At 23.7% G+C, this 24,398-nt stretch overlaps 2 protein-coding genes across 4 annotated transcripts in view; both read left to right on the plus strand.

Moving 5' to 3' along the window:
• Window positions 1-1,193: 1,193 nt before the first annotated feature.
• On the plus strand, window positions 1,194-12,858 carry LOC126893491 (ABC transporter G family member 23-like). Of its 2 annotated transcripts, XM_050663767.1 has the most exons (15): window positions 1,194-1,361; window positions 2,171-2,303; window positions 2,802-2,956; window positions 3,349-3,456; window positions 3,512-3,605; window positions 3,851-3,976; window positions 5,940-6,082; window positions 6,156-6,378; window positions 6,446-6,611; window positions 8,557-8,666; window positions 9,214-9,284; window positions 11,801-11,889; window positions 11,965-12,147; window positions 12,215-12,301; window positions 12,396-12,858. In XM_050663767.1, exons 1-15 carry the CDS (start codon window positions 1,246-1,248, stop codon window positions 12,626-12,628), a joined length of 2,037 nt encoding a protein of 678 aa, XP_050519724.1. In that variant the 5' UTR covers window positions 1,194-1,245; the 3' UTR covers window positions 12,629-12,858. The 2 variants fall into 2 exon arrangements, 1 of the variants encoding a protein (XP_050519724.1); XR_007701202.1 differs by lacking the exons at window positions 12,215-12,301; window positions 12,396-12,858 and adding an exon at window positions 11,561-11,722 and having other exon boundaries at window positions 11,965-11,984.
• A 7,186-nt stretch (window positions 12,859-20,044) lies between these two features.
• LOC126893492 (ABC transporter G family member 23-like) overlaps window positions 20,045-24,398 on the plus strand; it is a 13,793-nt gene continuing 9,439 nt past the window's right edge. Inside the window, exons 1-2 of one of the 2 annotated variants that reach the window (XM_050663769.1) lie at window positions 20,045-20,062; window positions 20,138-20,293. In XM_050663769.1, coding sequence (XP_050519726.1) covers window positions 20,178-20,293 — 116 coding nt within the window. In that variant the 5' untranslated portion in view covers window positions 20,045-20,062; window positions 20,138-20,177. Of the gene's footprint in view, window positions 20,063-20,096; window positions 20,294-24,398 lie in introns of those variants that run through there. The other variant, XM_050663768.1, reaches the window with a different exon arrangement.

Below are 24,398 nucleotides of genomic sequence, written 5' to 3' on the forward strand. Positions count from 1 at the left end.
ATATATTACATTTTATTTATTAAAACTACAAAACTTGGCTACTATTTAAAAAAAAATGTAATTATTTTTAAATTTGAATATACTAGCCTAATCATTATTCTTTAGTTATTTTATAACTTTATAGTTTTTGATGAGTAGTTATAAATAATTCAGTTGAATAATTCGACTTACAAAATACTATATATTTTTTTTATTTAATATTATAAAACTTAAATTACATTACAATAATAATAAATAACTTTAGGTATAATATATCTTATTTATATTGTACGCTTTCATAATTATTATCTTTCCATAAAAACTTGTAAGCATAAATTACTATTATGCAACGTGAATGTACTTTTTATGATGTCTTTTATTGTCTATATATCTGATATATTGAAGTCTAAAAATAGGGTACTAATTTTTCGTTCTAGTAGTTAATGACGTATACGATAAAAATGTAAAAAAAAGTTTTTATTGTATAAAAATGAAATTTAATTCTCTATTGCTATATAATAAAAATTGATTTAAAATTATTGGTTAAAATTATTTATAACTAAAACTATATTAAAAATATTAAATTCAAAAAACCACAAAAAATGACTAAAAAATCGCGAAACTCATGTCGGGAATAATGTTACCATTATAAATGCTAAAAACATACGTGTGTGTTAATATCGAAGATAAAAATTAGTTTGTACAACAAATTATTTAATTTGTTTATAATTAAAAATTTTAACATTACTAGTGATGTTTAGTATTGATAATGATAACGTTATATGAAAGACTTATCAGCAATTTTTTGTAACATTTTTATTTGAGTTAAATATTTTAAATATTTTTAGTTTTAAATTAATATTTAAATAATTATTTTTCTCACGTAAAAATTAAATTTCTTAGTTAAGAGAACGTAAAAAAAAAAATTAACGAATTAGTTTAGTATTTATATTATAGTAATTAAGCTAACCAAAATAATTATCAAACGGTTGTTCAAAGTTATTAATTCTGACGTATAAATTTTATTATATGAAATACATAAGTAATTTTAAAATTTACGCATTTCTTTCAATGTTAATATTTTTTGTATGGAAAAAATATTATGAATACATTCTATGAATTTATGGTTGATTTATTCGTGAGAACTTATTATACGTACAATATTTTTTTTATATAAAATAAAATGAAGGTTATTTTGTACGTAGAGTAATATTTCTAAGGTATTTTTTGTTAGTCTAATGTGTCTTTTTCATCAACATTGATAACATGGAGCCAATTTATTTAAACGGGTTCGCAATAAAAGTAGTAAATGGTTTTAAAGTTTATAGTGACAAAGTCATAGGACTTAAAGGAATAAATATGAGTGTACCTCGAGGGATAATGTAAGTAGATTAAAGTAAAGTATTTTTACTTATTAGTCTGCCCGTTTGTTATTTTGTAAATGTTTAACTCTTTATAAATGAATTAAACTGATTGTTTTTACTATCACTTGCAGTTATTGTCGACAAATTAATAAATTAACAAATTTTGTGTGATTATAATTAGTGAGCGGAATTATATGTGTTTATAAATATCGTTTAAACTACTTTGAAGGATCCTAAGTTTGTACAACTTTGTTATAGGATTATATAGTAGCACAAGAATATTTTTCGTTTTTTAATCCCTTAATTCGTCCAAAAATATAATATCAGTAAAAACACGTTACTAAATTTTCAAGTCAATTAATACTGGCGATGACGTGTTTGGAATAACTTAACAAAATTTAAAAATGCGTATAACTTTGTGCTTTAGTTATAATTATTCATTAATTCGTTTTTTTGTGGCCCATTATCATATGACATCCGCAATGCTTCAAAAATTGTATAACCTCCATAACTCAGGAATTTCTTTTTAGAAATTATACAAAGATTTTTTTAATTAATTTAAATCCGTATAGTAAAAATTATTTATTAATAAAATTGTGCTTCAATTAATCTGAAATACATAGTAATCCGAAGACGCCCCACCGTAACCATATTATTATAGTTTTTCTAAAAAAATTGTTATTAAATTTGTATAATAATTATTGAATTGTAATTTTGTAATTTTATATATTAGTGCATTGATTTTTATAATTGCATCACCTAGTAACTTAAACGATAAGTATAAGAAGCCAAATTTTAAAGAGATACCTAAATTTGACTGTTATTAGATATAGTCTCTTGGGTCCTAGTGGTTGCGGAAAAACTACATTATTAAAATCAATTGTTGGCGTAGAAACATTAGATTCTGGTTTTATACATCTTGACGCAGAATCTAAAATGGAAATTGGATTTATGCCACAAGTAATAAACATAATTTAATTAAATCTAAACACTTGACAAAATAATAATAATAACAATAAACTTTTTATTGTTAATTTAATTATGAAGTCAGATCTCCATTTTTTATTGTGAAATCTATACACCGTGACGACGCCAAAACTTTTGCAAAATGTGACTAAATCTATTATCGGAAGGGAAAATAGCTTAGCCTTCTATTACATAAATACTCTTATTAATCATTGCATACATTTTAGGGTGGGTAACAAGGTTGAGCCAATGCCGTAATTACTAAAATGAGAGTCTTTATGCTAACAGAGCTATTAAGTCCTCTATCTCGCCAGACGTTTAAGAATAGTGAACTCTCAATGTACGGGTGCTTATTAGCCTTATACACACAGCACAGATAATTTTTGTTATAATGGTCTGAGCTTACCATGGCCCCTTTTGGCGCCGCCATAGTTATCTATCACAGTCGATTCTAGCAAATTGGGTTAACTTTTATTGAATATTTTTTTTAAGGAAATAAATCTAGAAAAATATCTCTCAGTTAAAGAAGTTTTCAGCTATTATGGTTCATTATATAAATTATCTCCAGAAATATTCGTCCAAAGAACTACCGAACTTAATGCAATTTTAGAAATAGATTTTCATGATCAAATGATTAATAACTTAAGGTAATATATTTGTGAATTAATTTACATAAAACTTATGACTATTATTTTATTTAATTAAATAATACGGAATGGAGCATAATGCAATCTAAAATAAGTTTAAGATATCGATAAATATGGTTTTCAGTTTCTACCATTACTAATCTATGGATGGGTTGTATTCGATTAACAAACTAAACTCATAGTTTTAAAGTCATAAAAAAAAAAAAAAAATGTTTTATGTAAATTGAGTTGTAAATTGTTTCTCATTAGTTTCATTGTATTATATATAATTTTACCAAAAATCAGCCACGTCTCAGGGTTTTTTCGGGGAAGGAATTTGCATAAAATATAAAAAAACCATAAAAGGAAACTTCTTTACACTTTCATGAAAATTAAAAAAAAATAATTTTTAGTGGCGGTCAAGGAAGAAGAGTATCACTTGGAATTAGTCTACTACACGATCCTAAGATTTTAATACTTGATGAACCAACTGTTGGACTCGATCCAATACTACGCGATAAGTATTTACATAGCTAATAATATAATATTCACACTAAAAAATAATTGTTTTATTAGAATTTGGAATTATCTTCTTTCCTGTTTACGTACAAAAAATAAAACTATAATAATGAGTACACATTATATTGAAGAAGCTAATCAAGCCAACATTGTATGTACTTATATTTTAATGAATTAAAAGACCAGCATTTTTCAGTGTACTATATTTTAATTTTTAAGTTAAAATAACTTAAAAATTTTGATTATTTTAACTATTGCTAAATATTCTACATCCATCCTGATATTTATTTCAATTTCGCCTTATGAAAAACCGAAAGTATTATACTTTCATAGTACACTAATACTTGTATGTGTAGTAGGAACAATTTTATTTTATTAAAATAAATCGTATTCTAGATTGGTTTTATGAGAAATGGAAAAATATTGAAAGAAGCTTCACCAATATCAATTTTAACAAGTTATAACACTATTTCGCTAGAAAGTGCTTTTTTAGAAATTTGCAAAGAGAACTTAACTACTAAGGTAATTAAGATAAAATACAAAATGTAGGTAAATTTTCTATGGAATTTTGACACTAACTCGATTTTGTGTTTTACTATTATTTTATGATATAATTAATTTTTTTTTTTTGGTTCAAAACAGAGGGGACTAATCGTAATTTGCAAAATATTTGTACATTTTTCTTTAACAATAGTTGAATAACTGAGTAGCCAAGTGTGACCGAATCTAACAACACCATTGCTGTAATTAAGGCAATAGTTACGGCAACGCCATAAATATATAAAGCTCTATATATTTTTCAAACTCAAAATATTTTACTAAGAACTGACTTATAAAAATAAAATTTAAATTTTCTCGAATTTTTAAGCTTTTATTATTTATTATAATGGCGATTTTGTAAGTTATTTATCACGTAAAAAATAAAGAACTTAATATTTTTAATTCCTTATAATATTATCTATCTAATGGTAATAGTTTCATTGTTAAAAAATTAACCAAAAAACAGTTTTATTAATACCTTTTTTTCTGAAAATTCTCATCAAACTCAAATTTTAAAATTTATAAAAACGTATAAAATTGACGGATAAGTCTTAAATATTGAACATTTTTTTAATATAATATAATTAATATTAGCAACATTTTTTTATAATATATTGTTTAATTTCAAATGTTTTAATATAATTTAAATTTTTTAATAACAAATTAGTAATTATTTCAAAAACTACTAGATAAAATGGTGAAAACATAATGAGTTTTAAATCGGTGTCAAAATTTCGTAAAGAATTCACCTAAATATTGTTGACAATAAAACATTTTTCAATATTTATTGTTGTGTCCAATAGTTTATTATTAAATATTTTTTTATACAAATGAAATATACTTTTAGCTTCGATGCGAAGCTGAGAAGGTATTAATTTTACTATGATGTGTTTTTTTTTTTTGTGTCTGTTACCACTTTTTCTCAGCTCTCACCGAACCGATTTCTTTCAATGATACGTCAAAAGATCACAAATCGTATCTAGTCGAAGACATTACCCTCAAAAATTTCCCTCATTCCTCGTAAATGTAGGACTCCAAAAAAATTACAAACTTAAAAATTGCTAATTTTCGAAAATTTTTCTTTACCTATCATTTGGTATATTTTTTTCATAAATTTAACCCTAGACCTGCCCACGGGGGGTATTTAAAATGACAATTTTTTCACAAAAAATTAACTTTTTCAACTTAATTTTTAAAAGTGTTCCGGAAATACTGATACTTTTATATATATCTTAAATTAAAGCTTATGTAAAATACTTTAATATTAAAAAAAAAAATTTCGGACTTTATTTTGTTTTCACGGTGAAAATGGATATCGAATGCTATTTTAATTTTATAATGCTATAACTTATTGAAAAGTGTATGGATCAACACAATTTTTTTATGAGAAATAATATTTTTTAATAATCCCTCTTTCATTCGACATACTTTATATTAATCAGGATATTAAAAAGGAACTAGCAGATCATGTAGCTTTTGGAATAATCGACTAATTTTGTAAAATTAAACTCTATAAAGATTTGCATCGAAGCGTTTTATTTTTATAGTGATTTTAATCACTGTCAGATATCATTATACTTGATCCAACTATGCTACGTCACCACTGTGCCGCGACCCCCCTGTGCTGGATTTTTTTTGTTGAACCTACAGTATCAACTTTTTTATAAAAATATATTTGGGAAATTCTAATTTTCCGGTTGGATATTCTGCTCTCGGTGCATTACTTCATAATTTAGTAATTGATATATATATTTATATATATATATAAAGTAAGTAAATAAATTAAAAATAATGGTCTTTAAATTTAGAAGGATGTCGATAAATAATTTAATACACTATAAAAAAATATTGATGATTAAGTGGGCCCCTTGGACTCCCCCCTTTAAACCCACAACTGATAAGACGACATTTATAACACTTGGTTTAAAAAAAAATTCTGTTATAGACTGACGCGTCCACTATTAAATATTTGGGCGAAGGAACATTAAAAAATTCAAATTTTAATACTGTCTCAAACAATTTAATATCAAAACATAGAATCAAAACAATAATTAGGAAAAACTATAATGTTCTTTCTAATGACGTTATGTACGTAATTTAATTTTGATATTATTTATTAATATTAATATGAAAATATGTAATGAATTTTTTTATAATGTAGGTTTTATATTTTTACGTTTTTTTTACCATTAATTCTTCTAATATCATTGGAATATTCTATTGGTGGCAAATTGAAACATACCAATATAGGTGTTACTAATTATGAAGTTGATTTATCAAGTTGTAAACATACTAACTTCAGTGGATGTTTTTTCAATGAAAATCACAAACACGATTTGAGTTGTTCTGTACTTAATAATTTAAGATCACTTGATTATGAATTTGTCAGTATAAAATTTCATTTTAAATTAATTTAAAGAAACAGACTTATATATTTTTTTTTTTTTACAGATAGAATATAACGACAAAGATGTTGCATTATACTCAGTCGAAAAGACAAAAATATACGCGTACCTAAATTTTCCAAAAAATTTTTCGAATTCGTTTTACCAGTATATTGACAGTGATAAAGCGTCGTTAAGAGATTCTACTTTATTTTCACACATTGACAATGGAAGTAAGCTATAAAAATAAATATATATATAGTGTTAAATATTTTTAAAGCTATAAGATTTATTCAGGCTGCTTTCATTTATAGATCTATCTTTTATCAATATTATAAGTCAATTCTCATACTTGTATAAGTTTGTAAAAATTCTAGAATCGTTATTTTTTATTAATTCAATTAATTTTTTAAATATAATTATATTATTTGATTATAAATCAATATAATCCTATTATTCTTTTTATTTTATCTGCGATGTTAAGCTGAGAAGGTATTTATTTATAATGTTTTTTTTGTTGCCACTTTTTCTTAGCTCTCGCCGGACTGCTGATTTCTTTAAACGATACGTCAAAATATCACAAATCGTATCTAGTTGAAATCATTGCCCTTAAAAAATTTCCCTCTTTTCCCGTAAATTGTGGAAATGCATAAAAAAATTACAATTTTTAAAATTGATAAATTTCATTTTTAAAACTTTTTTTTTTCTAAAAAAAATTGTCATAACTTTTTGAAAAATTATTAAATTAAAAAAATTTTTTTTTTATTGAAACCTTAGGTATTTTCCTTTTATTTGATATAAATTATTTAAATAACTGACAATTTATTTGCTCACAGAGAGAAATTCAAAATGGCAACATTTTTACAAAATACAACTTTTTAAACTTAACTTTTGAAAATGTTCCGGAAATACTACGTCCTTTAAACATATTTTAAAATTAAAGATTATGTTACGTGCTATAATTATAACAATTTGTTCCGAAGATTTATCTTCTATGTGCAAGTGGCTACCGTAAATTTTCGATTTTATATTTTATTGATTAATTTAAATTTTTTTATAAATGTAAATATATACTCCTTTCATCTAATATATATTTTTTTAATGAGACCATTTCACTTTATACAAAACTTGAAACATACAAACTTCAAATTTTATCAATTTATCTTTTTAATTTTTTCTAGTATTTTTGCAAGCTTTAAACATATGTTTAATTAAAGCTCATATTACTTAAGTTAATAATAAAAAATTTACCCGACGATTTGTCTTCTGTATGTACAAAGTCCCTGAAGTTAGTCAAAAAATTTTAGTTTGGTATAAAAGCCATCGTTTTTTAAGTTTTTATTTTTATATAAATGTATTTTATAGAGTGTTCAGTAACTATAACAATTGACTCGTTTCCTTACTTACTGAACTTTCTGTATAAACTTTTTTATATTAATATTGAAATAAATCATTTCTATAAAATTCTTGATGTTTAAATAGATACTAAAATTCAAAATTATATTTCATACAATAACATTTTATAATATACTAATATTCAAAAATATTCCGTATCTAGCAGATTTATCCGCTAGATTTTAATCTAGATTTTTTTTCATGACCCTACTGTGCTACCGTTTTTTTTAAACATTTTTGAATTTATATATATATATGTTTTTTGTTACAATAAACTTGATACTTACTATGGTTTTTGAAAATGTCATTATTTAACCAAAACATGGGTGTAGTATACTTAATAAATTATATAATATATAAAAATCCATATCTTACGAGTATATATATTCGCTAAAAATGTCAAATATTATATCTTCGCCAGTCTCAGTATTAGATAAATAATTTAACATTAATTTTTACGTGTTCAAAATTGCTATTTATTTTATTGCAAGCTATTGTGATTACCATTACCTTATTTTACTTTACTCTAGTTTAATTCTCTTATTATTTATTATTTAAATTGGTTTAGCTTTAAAATTTCGAACATTCATCTACTCTCAGGAAGGGGTTATTTATTTTTGAATGTTAAATTTTTCAATTTGATGGTTATATGGTACCATTATTAATTTATAAACATGTTAAATTAGAACTTATGTGATGTATTATAAAATATAAAAAAATCTTTTGTACAATTTTATACTTCGTAATTTCTATAGGTTTTTTAGCTATTAATTTTTTGTTTAGATTTTTTAATAAAATTTCAAATTTATACTGATTTTTCATGGGCATTAGAAAAAACATTTGAAGATGCATTGTCTAATTGCAATTACAAAACAGAGTTGATGAAGAATATAGTAAGTAAAAGAACTATTTATTGTTTTTTATTTAAATAAAAAAAAAAAACCCGTAACTTCATTATGTAATAATTGTATTTTAATATTTATAGTAGTTAAATTTAATTAGCAATTAAATTGTTTATGGTTAGAGCAATTGTAGTATAAGTCAATTTTTATTAAATGAATAGTAATTGACACTGTTATTATTAATTCTTTAGTTATTTTAATTTAAAAATGTAAAAAAAAAATATTATAAATTGTCCTTATTCCAATTGTTCAATTTTGAAATATTTTTGTAAACATTTAAATTTGAAAGATTTTTTTTTAATTTTCGAATGTTATAGCTTCATTTATATAAAATTCGGAATACTTTAATGAATTGTTGAGAATAAATGGTCCAGAAAATGCTAAGAATTTTTATTGACAGATACATCATTATAAAATAATACCTTCTTAACTTTGCATTGAAGCTAAATAACAAACTTCTAGCTACTTTACAACTTATAATATAAATAAGATTGAAACATTTTATATACTAAATTAAATTTTAGTCATTATGTTGTAGAATAAAAAAGTATTGTATGGAGAAAAAGTTAAAAAGGTAAATCATATTTTCATTGGATATTTACTGGCAATGTAAGTAGTAGATTAATATTATATTTTATTATAAAAAGTTATTTTTGTATTAAAAAAATAAAGCTAAAATTGTAAATTGTAGGCTCTGATTTAAAAATTCGCAGATTTGTTTTAATTTAAAATATTGGACCTTCAACATAAAAAAATTCAATTATTGAAATTTAACTAGCGAAAAAATAAATTTATCATCTATCGAAAAATTTTATTTTAGCTTCGATGCGAAGCTGAGAAGGTATTAATTTTACTATGATGTGTTATTTTTTTTTGTGTCTGTTACCACTTTTTCTCAGCTCTCACCGACCCGATTTCTTTCAATGATATGTCAAAAGATCACAAATCGTATATAGTCGAAGACATTATCCTCAAAAATTGAAAAAATTTCCCTCGTTCCCCATAAATGGGGGAAACCTCCAAAAAAATTACAAATTTAAAAATCGCTAATCTTCAAGATTTTTTCAATTTTTTTTAATTAAGACTGCTATAACTTTTTCAAAAATGAACAAATCAATATAATTTTTTTTTATATAGATGCATGATATCATTATCTTTCTATTGGTATGTTATTTTATAAATTTGACCCTAGACCTGCCCACGGGGGGGATTTAAAATGACAAATTTTTCACAAAAAATTAACTTTTTCAACTTAATTTTTAAAAGTGTTCCGGAAATACTGATACTTTTATATATATCTTAAATTAAAGCTTATGTAAAATACTTTAATATTAAAAAAAAAAATTTCGGACTTTATTTTGTCTTCGCGGTGAAAATGGCTACCGAATGCTATTTTTGTGTGAAAATTCTCAATTTTATTTTTTACAATTTTAATTTTATAACGCTATAAATCTTTGAAAAGTGTATGGATCAACACAGTTTTTTTATGAGAAATAATATTTTTTAATAATCCCTCTTTCATTCGACATACTTTGTATTAATCAGGATATTAAAAAGAAACTAGCAGATCATGTAGCTTTTGGAATAATCCACCAATTTTTTTAAATTAAACACTATCTAAAGATTTGCATCGAAGCGTTTTTTATGATAGTGATTTTAATCACTGTCAAATATCATTATACTTGATCCAACTATACCACGACATCACTGTGCCACGACCCCCCTATACTGGCTTTTTCCTTTATAATGCTATCGGAGAAATACTTTTTTGAGTAAGCTCAGTATAAATGTCTTTTAAATAGCATTATTTCAAATATATTAATTATTTAATACAATAATAATAATTAAAAAATATAGTATATCGATATTAAATTATCTTGGCTGCACATTTCTTTTACTTTGAATAAAAATAAATAACACGTCTTAGTGATTTTCAGAAATAAATACCCAGCAAAATTAATACCTTCTCAGCTTCGCATCGAAACTAAAAAAATTGAAATAAAATGATTATTGATTCAAAAGTTATAAGAATTGTCAGTTAGATCTGTTACATTCTGTATGTATAAAAATATGGTATGACACAACCAATCAAAATAGTTATACTGAATTATTTTGCCAGTAATTGTACAAATATATACATAGAAAAACTTGCCTTAACATTTCTTACCTTATCTTAGAAGAAAATTATATTTTTTTTTTTGTAAAAAAAAGGTATTTTTTTTTTTCAATTAACTTTATTAAATTTACATCTATACAAAATATATGCACAACCGTAAATGGGTTAACAGTAGAGAAAAAAAAAGAATACAATATGACTTGAATAGCATGCAGTAGGGCCCCCAATGGAACTACTTACTTTGAATTTTGTTTTTTTTTTCTTCTATAGGAGGTCTCTACACCATTTTCTTTTTAATCTTCTTGGCGGATTGTCGGGGATGTGATTTGAATAGAGGTATTGGATATTAGAGTTTGGGTGAGAGTTAAATTTGTTATGAAGTTTTAGGTAAGCAGTTTTGGCGTTATTGTTAACATAACTAATTTGAAGATCTGAATGGAGAAGGTATTTCTATAAATTAAAATCTAATAAACTGAATTTTTGTGATATAAAAATAAAATAAATCTGAGACTTGTATCTATAAGAAGTACTTCACAAAAACGAAAAAATAACTACTGTAAAAAAAAATTACAAATGGTCACAATATGATTTGAAATTTTTCTTAAAGAATAAATTGTCTTTTTCCCACGGAAATTTAAATGTTGTTGAAAACGTATTTAGTTTTTTTGTAATCGTAATTTGAAAATATATAATATATATTTATATAGATAAGCCTTTTAGATTCAAAACCCTTTTATATTTAAAAAGAATTTTTTTTTTTTGTTTTCAGCATGTATGCTTACAAAACATGTTAAAGCATATGGTTATAATCAAATGTATCTGTGATTTTGCCCTTCAGGCGGCCCATGGTCAGCTGAAGGGCAAATAATTAAAGTAAAATAATTAAAAATATTCTGACACTTTTTATGAACGAAATTGAATTTTAAATAATGTATTGATTTTTGTTCTTATTTAATACTTTAAAATAAAAATTATTTTATCTTGATAAATTGATATTTTTATTGACTAGGAGTATTTTTTACTATTCAAGCGTGGGCTCTGCAAGTTTCATGTTAATGGAAAAAAATGATGGATTAATGACTAGATCTATGACAGCGGGTAGCTATTACAATTTGAATATTTTATTATTTTTTATTTAAGCATATGATCATTTTATTTTTAATAAATTTTTAGGAGTGACAGTATTTGATATTATTACTTCTTACTTAATAACTCATACACTATTAAATAGTGTATTAATAATAGTTTTAATGAGTATTTCATTTATTATTTTTCAATATCCATTGGAAAATCCAGCAGTTGTTATTGATATATTTTTTGCTTTAATACTTATATCATGGATCGGCTTCTTCTATGGTAATAATTTCCAGTTGATGTGTTAAAATTTTTGCAAACTTGATATAAAAATAAAATAAAATTACAGGAATATTGTGTGCTGCAATTTCGCGAAGTAGTACTGAAGTAATGTATTTGACATATGGAGCTGGTTCTGTACAATTGTTTTTAGGAGGTGTGTTTTATTATTGATAATTTCAAATGTTTTAATTGTAAGAATACAGAATAAAATAATAAATTTTTTAATTTATTTTGTTGTATATATATAGGTGTAATTTGGCCAATAGAAGCCCAATTTCAAATAGTTCAGTATATTTCTTATAATTTACCTGCGAGTATTGTAGGAAGAATATTAGTCAACGCAATTGCAAAAGGCTGGTCATTAAGTCATCCACTAGTCATGGTCGATGTTATAAAAACTGTTATTTATTTATTTATCCATATAGCTCCTGTGGTTTTTTATAAATACATAAAAAAAAATATTTGGATTAGTCATAAATGATAGAAGTCAACTTTTCCATTCGTTTTCAGAAATAAGAGTTAATTCAAGTTATTTTAATTAATTAAAAACAAAAACAAATTAATACATTTTAATAGTATTAAAATTTACGATTAATATCTATATATTTTGAACAATTAAATTCTATTACAATATAAAAATTTTAAGTTCAATGAAAAATATTTATTAATATTCAGTACATATATATCCGTTTCTTATACTTATTATTAGTTTTCGTTAAATTTATCCCTTAAATTGGCTCAGAATAAAAAGTTTAACCTTAGTATTCTGTGTCAATTTATTAATTTAGACAAAATTGTGTCAAAATTATAATTTCATGTTTTTTACATTTTTTGAAACGCAATATATTAAAAACTAAGTTTTTAATAATTTCATTTATTTATTATATATTAAGTTAATTTATTTAAATATAAAGTTATTTATTTAGCACATAATTATTTTATGGTTACCATATATTTATAGAATTATGGCAATATTATTTTGTAAAATACTTTTAATATCATTACATTTGTAAAATTTTTGAGTATCTATAATAAATTAGTCTCCTAAAATTATTAAGTCTATAATTTTTCTCCATGTAGGTTTAAGATATAATTAAAATTAATCAACTACAAATATAACAAATGTCATTAAAAATAAATATAACACTCAAGGCTTGAATTCTAAAATTTTTTTTTTTTCTAGTATGATAATATTACTTGATATTTGCGTTTTTCGTCATGATATATACGTTACATTACGTTGATTAAATAATTGCATTTAATGTTTATTTCTTTTGTAATAGTATTCTATATTTGCATTAAATGTTTTCTGATATTTTAATATCGTTTCATTTTTGTAATTTATATGTTTGATATTTTATTTTTTGCAAGATCCTAATTATTACTTTATTTGACATACATTTTTACGTAAGTTGAAATTAAAACAGAAATTTTTAGGTTTTTTTTAAATTTATACAAGACTTTGCCTAACTTGGACTTCGTCCCAGAACCGGTGCCTTGCAGTCTTCATGCACCTACGGCGCGTTAGGACCTTCGAATTATCTTTTAAGTCTAATATTTCAATGTTTTATTATATACAGGGATTGCATCGCTTTTGAAAAATAAATAATCAACAAAAATAAAAAAAAATATCACGAGATATTCTCATGTCCTAATAAAATTTAACTTAAAAGTAATTAAAATTTACGTAATACATTTTCTAACGTTTCATGTTATGATGAGTTAAATAATGAATTTTTTTTAATGTTTCGTGTTATTGAATGTGTAATTTTATTAATTTTTAGTTTTATTTTTTTTATCCATTTTTAAAGTTAAAGTTATAATATTCTTTTAACATTTTTAAAACCAGAAACACTATACAATAATTTTTATTATGTTTAACATGTAAAAACATAATAGATAAGTAATTATTAGGGTTAGTCTACGATACTGATATTGTCGATTTTTTATTTTTCGCACGATATCGATTATTTTTGAAATATCGCAATTATCGAAAAAAAAAGTTAATTAAAAAAACTGTTTGAACTTGGGTCACTTTGTTACAAAACATACATTATTTGATATTATGCCAAAAACTGTTCGTGATAATCATGTTAATATTTTTTGTATTAAAATATATTATGAAATATAGAATTGAGATAAGACGAAAAATGACATTTATTAATACAAAATTCTATTCTTAGATTTGGCTTTTTATTATGACATTGTTGTTATTCCTAATTTTAACAAAACATAAACAAAATAATGTTTGAGGAGAATTAGAGAAAAAAAATTTAGAATTAGAAGATTTACAGCAACATCTGTTTGAAACTTTATCTAAAAAGTAAAACTAATTTATTGAACCCCTAAAAAAAAAAGAAAAACCCATAATAGATGAATGATGAAGATGATGTTTTATTCTGCAAAAGTTTAAATCTCATAAGATTATTTTATTATTACATTTTATTATTATAGAGAAGCAATATGATTTTCAGTTATGATAAAGCAATAAAATAATGTTAACAGTACTTATAATCTCTTTTTATTATTATTATTCAAAACCAAATCACAGAAACTATAATACTATTATTCAATAAATTACAATTTCATTCAATATAAACAATATATAATAATAAAGTCTTGTAATAAAAAAAAAAAACTTATTTCTTCATAATAAAAAGTAATTTGAAAATATTTGATTATCGTTATGAGATATAGCTATTATCTATATATTTTTTATATTAATATCATTATCTGATTTGGTTGGTTAGTCTAATTTTTACAACGATGATAACTTAACGGTGTTCTTGAAAATAAAAAAACGACGAAAACTTTTAAATAATAAATTTAATTTTTGGATATATTTATGTAATATGTATTGGATACACATCAATATGTTGTCGCGAAATTGTGTTGTGATTATTTATATTATTGTTGTACTACGCCTATTATTATTATTATTTGTTTATATCAGTGTCTTTGTGGCATTAGTATTAAGTGCCCCCCTATCCACATTGGTGTATATGAGATTTTATACTTCTTGTATAATACATTTAATTGTTATAATTATATATTGTAAAATTCATTCTACATTCAAAAATATAGTCCACTCACCTTTACATAATACTCGACTGTAGTAAATCAAAAAAAAGAAAATAATAATATTATTTGTTTGTTTAAAAAGGGGGTTATTACTTGTATTAATTTAGGGAATACTTTGAAAATTACTTAAATGAAATAAATTAAATAGAATATGACGGGATTTGGGTTCTTGTTTGATTCACTACTTTATTGTATTAATAATATTATTACTCGGGGTATGAGTACGAGGGTCTGTAAGAAAGATAGAAGATGATAGAAAATAAAGTGATCTTTATTTTATTAATATGGGATTTATTATAATTAATTGTTAATTTTTAAATATCAATAATGCCATGAGTTTTGACGGTTATCGATGATAGGTGGGATTAAGTCACCTCGTGTGTCTACCCAGAGTGGTATGGTATGGTGGCTATACATATGAACCTTCAACCTAACTCCTGAAATAGACACGTATCAACGATATAACTCTGCCAAGTAATTCTGTACAAACATTATCGATTTATTAAATTTACTTGGTATATTTATTATTATTGATAATCACTTGATTTTCCTGTATGCCTATTTAATCTATGTACTCATAAAATTTTAATTCTAAACCTTATATATATTTTTGGTGAATTTATTAGATTCTTACCTTGATATTTTCTGTGTCACTCTTAAATAAATAGACGTTGTATTTTTTGTACAAATATAATTGCAAAGACGGCGGATCACTTCTTGCATATATTTCGTTGTGTGGAATGATCGAGTGTAGCGAGTGCCTCTGTGAATATCTGACTGCATCTGTCTCAGAATGCTCTTTATTTTTGGCTTTTTATACTAAATTTGATCGTGGTTCAAAGGCAAGAAGTGATCACCGACACCACTATTATTTCTTTATTAATCGTAATTTATTACATGTTATTAATTACATTTTCATCAATAATGATCTACATATTATAAAATACTATTATATCTTATATAATAAATTAGACATAGTTTATTACCCTTCATCTTATGTGCTACCATTACATGTTGTTTATTATTTCTTATTTGTTTTATATAATTAATATATGCTTTTTTCTACGAAATTTCATTAGTATATTTAAACATTTAAAAGGTACATATATATATTATTTTTATTGGTATACATTTCATTTTGTGTGATTGATTGATTGAAGTCTTAAATAATACATTATGACATTAATGATGTATAGTTTATATTACAAATAATTCATTATGATATTAATGATGTACTACTATATATATCATTACACGACATGGCTAAAGACTTAGGACAAAATAAAACCACGAACGTTAACGAATCCGTGTAAATACCACCGGGCGCTGCGTTTACACAATATAAATATGAATATATTCAATGGCAGGTTAATTAATTTTTTCACACGATATCGGGAACAATTTTTTTTTTCCATTATTGCCATATAATACCACTGAAATTCAGTACGATATCGATATCCGAAAATATGTCATTGACGAACCCTAATAATTATATCAATAAAAATATTACAAGTAAGAAAAACGAAGTATAAATTCGAGTAATACAATGTCATGACAATAAAAACAATAATTCATTTAAGTGCAATACGAAATATAATAAAGACTTGGTACATCCAACTGTATAAAGTTAAAAAAAATAACCTTTTATATCAATATTTTAATAAATGAATAAAATCTTTGAATGTTAATTATAACCACGACAAAAAAATGTGTTTAATTTATAACATAATACATATAGCAATAAATTTCCAATTTAAAGTACTGCAATTAACTAATGATATTTAATATTATGTTTTAAATACTTCAAATGATTAATCGTTTTTTGTTCATAAATATTAATTCACTTTTAACTCAATTACAATTTGGAAAAGTGAAAAATTTGAATATTAAATCTCAGAAATATTTGAGTTTAAGGCTTCTGGGTACTGACCGTTTATTAGTCAAAAATATCCTGTTTTTGTTTCATCAGTTCGTCGTTTTTTTTTATTAATGGGATAACAATTCTGAAAATAGATATAAATTCAGCATCATGTCACTCACGTATAGGTCTGGCCATTTTTTTGAAATTATGATTTTTTAACCTTTATTTACAGTTTACATTTATCAAAATTAAAATTTTTGCGTCGAAAGTTATTCAGTCGCACATTAAATTTAATTTCAAATAATAGGAACAAACAAATTAATATGTGTATAATATTATGTAATAATATATGATTATATCTTTTAAGTTTAATTACAATTAATCATTTTTTGATATAATTAATAAATATATGATTTATAAAAAACAATAATTTGTTTTATTATTACTGTTATAAATTTCTCTAATGGGACGTGTGTGGCATAGTGGTTGATCCTCTAAAACTCTATTCAGTTAGAAATTTTATAGGAGAGGTACAGATAATTTTTAGTAGTGGGAAACTTCACCTCTCTACTACCCCTATGTTTTATTTCTATGAGAAGTTCAGACTCCGCATAGATCTCCCCGTAAATACGCCCCTGGTTCCACTCATTTCACATATATATAAAATTTATCAGTATAATTTAAAAAATGTATTAACTATATTTAAAAATTTATTTGAGTAATAAACTATTAGATTTATACAAAATTGTTCATGGTAAAATTTTTTTAGTTTTTTATAATTTTTGAACTTATTAAACCTCCTGTAATTTATCTTTTTATGTCTAGGATTGTATAGAGTTTATCTAATAACAATAAAGTATACCCAAAAAAACACTTAATAATTTTTTTATCAAGGTTATATTAATTCACACAAGCGTAATGATAGAATGTTTTTTTTGTATTGCACATAATTATTTTAGTTAATAATTAAAATTAAAATTATTTTGCATTTACTATAGCGGAACAGTTATATTCTAAAATTCGTTTTACAAGTATTATGTAAATTTTTGTTATAATATTTCAACATTTATTCATACTGCTAAAATTATAAGAATTAATAGAAATAGCCGAAATACAATGATTATTATTCATATTTCAATGATAAATGTTTATTTTTTATATTTATTATAAATATTTTTAAAAATTACATCCAGTATTGTTTTCATTGTTATTATTATTATTTTCATACATGTTTTTAATGAATAATGATAATATTAATATTTTTTTTGAAAAGGAAAATTTTAACTCATAACCTTGGGAATCTGCTCAACCGAACAATTCTAAAATCAGTGTCATTACTATGATTTGCAATATCCAAGAATAATTATCAATAACAATCTATTAAAATTAATTAATTTTCTAACAAATTTTCCTTTTTTTTTTTGCGTACAGCTCTGTTCTCCCATCACATCGGTATAGCCAAAGTATACTACTGTAATTAAAAATTTTTACTATAAAACATTATTAGCTGGATAGATATATGGAATTTATAATTTTTGAAAACATATTCAGCTTAAAAAGGTTAATTAAAGTTTAATTTAATTTAAAAACTTTTAAAACTATCATTTTTTACATTGATACCATTATTCAAAACATCTATAAGTGTTACATTGAACTTGGAAATAATTCACACAACTTGCACAGTTACACAATGAATTTTTGTTTGTTTGATGAGGTTTTAAAAAAATTATTTAATCCCTTCCTAGGGCAAAATTCTAATCACTTACTGTTGATGTTTGTAAGATTAAAATTAGAAATAAATATATTTAAATTATTTAAATGTATAACAAAATATACAGAGCGACCCCAAGTAGTTGGGATTAAGGCAAAAAAAAAAAGATAACAAAATATTCAGAGTTTTCAATAAGTTAGGTTAAAATATTTATTTTTTTGATTGTTTTAATAGTTAACCTGTTTTCTTACTTTTTGGAAACTATATGTTAATTTTAATTTTTTTATAGTTATAATTGTTATTTTTCAAAATTTATAATATAGATCTTATAAAAAATGTATTATCATATTAGCCATACTTATCAAACATTTATTATTGATACAATTTTTAATGCCGAAGAAAATTACAAGATTAATAAAATATATATACAGAGTAGGACAGATCGAACTGTCAACTCATATGACTTATGATCTACATAACATTTTATAATTTTTTTTTAAACAATTTCTACAACATAGATCTATATTTAAAATAATTTTTATGTTATTTTGCGAAATTAAAAAAATATTTTAAAAGAATAGTTTTTTTATTAAATTTTTTTTAAGATTTAAATAAAGCCATTTTATAGATAAGTTTTGAAGAAAAAAATTTTGATACCATAAATTATTATTTTTAAAAATATGAACAATCTTTTTACAGAAATGATTATCTCAAATTTTTTTTATAAAATGTTGGTAACATTTTTTTTATATTAACTGCAAATTTTCGATATATGACCCAGTTAAAATTGATAACAATTATTAATTTGCGTAATTCTATTATTGATATCATATTATTTTAGGATATTCCTCGTTAAGAAATTTGATAATAAATGTGATTAATTTATTATTATTTACATTTAAATTTATGAACCTATTTAATTAGAAAGTCAGCATGTTAAAGATAACATTTTTATAATTTTTTTGATAAACTTAATTTACTACTACTTCTTTTATTTTCATTACAGATGCTCATTCAAACTTTACTATTTATATAAATATATACATATATATATGTATATATTTATTTATTTATTTAATAAGTATATATTTTATAACATGTCTACAATATTTATCATTAAAGCATTAGAAACGATTTTGTATTTAGTAACGCATTATAAATCAGCCAGATTTTATATACTAAGGATAAAGTTTCTTTTAAAATATACTAATGGAAGGTCAAGAAATTAATTATGATTCCCTCTACTTCTAATTATAAACTAAATATTCAATATTAAAATAAGAATTTATTTCATACATTTCATACATTTCATGATATCTTCAAATCCATTATTTTAGAATTCCATAATTTTTCTGGTGAAATTAAAACATATTAAAGATGGTACAACATATAGAGGATAACGTTGCTATACGAGTAATTAATGCTCACAAATCTTACAATGATGGTGTTCCTATAATAAATGGTTTAAATATGACTGTACCAATTGGAAAAATGTAAGTAACAGATTATTTGTTTTTTTGTTCAGAAGGTAATATATTTTAATATATTACATTATATGATAATATACTGATTATTATGTTATTAGCTATGAATAACTAAAGTAATAGGAGGCTATAAACTTGATAAAAAATATCACACTTTTTTTACGGAATGTTTATTTAAACCAATATTAAATTGAAGCTTTTAAAATGAACTTTATAATTAAAACGTTCCAATGACTTAATTTCAATGTAAAATTGGTTTTTGAAGAAAAAATAATATAGTCTGGTTAAAATTGTCACTTAATTTTCTTCTTCCTTTCCATCGCCTTCATCTCAACTACTTTGGGATCGACCACCCGGAATCTAAATCTCCACTCTCATATCATTTATACACCCAGAGAAAAACCTCGATCTATATAATAAATTCATTGTTCAATTTGATAAATATATCATTACTATTGAACCTATGATATATTTATCAATATGATAGTTTTTTTTCTTGTCTTGAACAATAATTATTTTGTTCGTATTAATAAAACATTATCATAAACCCTTGATAAAATTTCTCTATTAAAATTGAGGTTTTTCTTTGAGTGTACACTAGGGTGGCCCTTAAAAATCGATTTTTTTTTTTTACGCTACCCCTTAATTTTTTTTTAATGGTCAAAAAAATGAGCTGTGCAAAATTTGGGACCGATCCGTTAAGGTTAACCCGTGCCCCCGGGCCTATTAAGTTAAGTCGAAGAGTCAAATTTAATAGAAATAACTGATCTATGTCTTATAACNGGGCCTATTAAGTTAAGTCGAAGAGTCAAATTTAATAGAAATAACTGATCTATGTCTCGTAACTTTTTTTTCTCTTAACTTAGGATTATAAAAGTAAAATTCAAGTAAAGGAAATTTTACAAGAAATTCAAAAATAATAACTTCAATGCTGTTTTCTCAATAAATAGCCCACAAAAACACTACATACAGTAAAAAACATGTGAAAGTCTTAAAATACGTTATAACTGATTTTGTTGATTTTTAATTATTTATTTTCATTTTATTTTTTGGAAAACGCATATTCGTTTAAAAAAAGATTCTAGAAGTTTAATTTTTTATGCCAAGTACGATAATTATATTAGATTTATTATTTTATGGACAGTTAATTAATGATTAATTACAAATTTAACAAAATTGATTGTATTATTACATTTTGTCGTATCAATATATCAATTTTGGTTTACTGAATTACTTTAAGATAGTACCAATTATATTATTATTAAAGATAAGTATATTTGAGTTATTTTCGACAACTGACATAATTTGTGTCGTATAAATGCAGCAGACAATTTGTGAACACGTTAAATATATTTTACCTGTTTATTATTATATATTAAATGATACGTTTTAATCACAAATGTACAATACTTTTAGCGTCTTTTAAAGTATTACGAACTAATATTTATCTTATTGGTAATTATTCCCACGAAATAACTGGTAGTAAGTTACCATCAAATTTACAACTATTTAATCTGAACACTGATTTTTTGAAAATTGATCCATCATTTTGGAGTGCGAACAACAGTTACATAAATGCTTTAAATACTATAAGTAAATTACGAGTCATTAATGATACAGCCTAGCGTGGCATTAAATTAATCTAAGACTACATTAATATATTAACTACAAATGAAGAACAGAAACAATACGTTTTACAAATAGTAAGTAATTATCGGAAAAAATTTCCTAATTGTAAAAAAAGTACATTATCAAAAAATATATTATAATAATATAATTTAATTATTGTTAAAATATTTTTTTTAAAGTTATTATTATTTAAAAAAAAATAAATTAAAAATTGTTAATAACAATTAAATTAAACTGTTAGGTTTGTAATTAATCATTAATTAACTGTCCATAAAATAATAAATCTAATATAATTATCGTACTTGGCATAAAAAATTAAACTTCTAGAATCTTTTTTTAAACGAATATGCGTTTTCCAAAAAATAAAATGAAAATAAATAATTAAAAATCAACAAAATCAGTTATAACGTATTTTAAGACTTTTACATGTTTTTTACTGTATGTAGTGTTTTTGTGGGCTATTTATTGAGAAAACAACATTGAAGTTATTATTTTTGAATTTCTTGTAAAATTTCCTTTACTTGAGTTTTACTTTTATAATTCTAAGTTAAGAGAAAAAAAAGTTATGAGACATAGATCAGTTATTTCTATTAAATTTGACTCTTCGACTTAACTTAATAGGCCCGGGGGCACGGGTTAACCTTAACGGATCGGTCCCAAATTTTGCACAGCTCATTTTTTTGACCATTAAAAAAAAATTAAGGGGTAGCGTAAAAAAAAAAAAGACATTCGATTTTTGAGGGCCACCCTAGTGTACACACAGCAGCTTTGCAGTTCTTATGTTAAATTTGTTATTTCTTATATCATTAAATTTTTCTACGTTATTTTTACAACAAAATAGTACCTATAGTATTGCCGTGTTTAGTAAGGTGCAGATTTAACTTCACTTGAAAATACCTTCTTTCCAAAAATATTTTCACAAAACTTTATATAGACGTATTATAATAGTGATGGTTATCATAGTCATAAAATTGACTTTATTAATGATTAAAAAAAATGCTGAAGGTTTAACTATTACTTTTTGTAATAAAATATAAGTTACAAAAATATAATCTACCTAGAATAATTTTACGGGGGTTTCAAAAATATTAATTTTATATCGTCTCGAAGCTATTATAATTTGTACACTTTTAATTAAAAGAAAAATGCAGTTTGTAATTGTTTTTTAATATTATGATACTATAGTTAGTAGGGTGGTCTAAAAGTGACAAAAAAAAAATTTTTTTTTTAAGTTATACTCCTACACTTGAAAATTGTTCTACCTGGTTTTATATACAATTCTCAAGAAAAAAAAACACTAAAAATTAATTTTTGAGACATCCCAAGCTATTTGAAAATTTTTAACTTAAAAAAAAAATAAAATAATAATGAAAACTATTTTATGTATACGTTCTTATATTTTTTTATCAATAAGTCAAGCTATATTATATAAATCATTTTTAACATTTCTAATTTTACTTACTAAAGAATTAAAAAATATATAAAAGTTGAATTGCTTTTTTTTAAAGTTTGTTTGCTGCAATCAGGGTAAATCTTCCGATGCTCAGAAACTACTTGTAAGAGAAACTGAAGTTGATCCTCATCATGAGTAATTTTGCGATTAAGGTCTTGAATCAATGAAACTCCTCTTTCTGCCACGTCATTGGTAACTCGAAGATTCTTAAAAACTTCCTCTGCTTTTAAGTAGCTTTTAGACTCGGTCCAGTTTACCACGTCATTTTTCAAAAATTCATCGACACCAAATTCTGTGAAAATTTGTATTGTATTTTTGTTAGCTAAATCATGAAGCTGTAAATTTTCTACATCGTGTTGGTCAATTTTCGGTCTTACATTGGGAACTTCTGGAGAGGGGTTATTATTTATGGCGTAAATTATCTTACATTTGGTTTCAACAGGGACATTTTTGTCGAACAGACAAAGACCAACTAACTCATCTGACAAATACCATAAATGACCCATCATTTTTTTTACAGTGGCTTTTGAAATATGTGGATTATCATATTTTATTAAGGTCTTTATCAGTTGCAAGTCATTATTTGGAGCACATGCCGCCAAAGTTGCAGTGAACTAATTTTTTAAATGGACGGTTACAATGAAAACACATATTTCCTCGAGGCCCCTTTTTTCTTTGGTACTTAGATGAAATTGTTCACTAAACATAAATATTTTTAAACAGTAAATTACTTTTGACATCCAACGTGAATGACTAGTAGCACCTGGAGTCATAAATTTTATTCCTCTGGTGGGTTCTTCACCAAGAAATATAACTGATAATTCCAGCATCTCACGATAATCATCTCTTACTTGTTTTATTTTAAGCATTTCTTGGCAAAAATTAACTAGTTCATGTCGTATATTCTCTGTAATCCTTTGAATAAGAGCCGAGTTTGCTATAACGTATGCAGAATGATCAATTTTAGACCAAGAAGATCGAAATCGTACAAACATTCGGTTATTAGGGCCTGTTGTCGCTGAAGGTAACACT

Source organism: Daktulosphaira vitifoliae, unplaced genomic scaffold, assembly GCF_025091365.1.
Source record: "Daktulosphaira vitifoliae isolate Bord-2020 unplaced genomic scaffold, ASM2509136v1 Scaffold_1, whole genome shotgun sequence".
NCBI lineage: Eukaryota > Metazoa > Arthropoda > Insecta > Hemiptera > Phylloxeridae > Daktulosphaira > Daktulosphaira vitifoliae.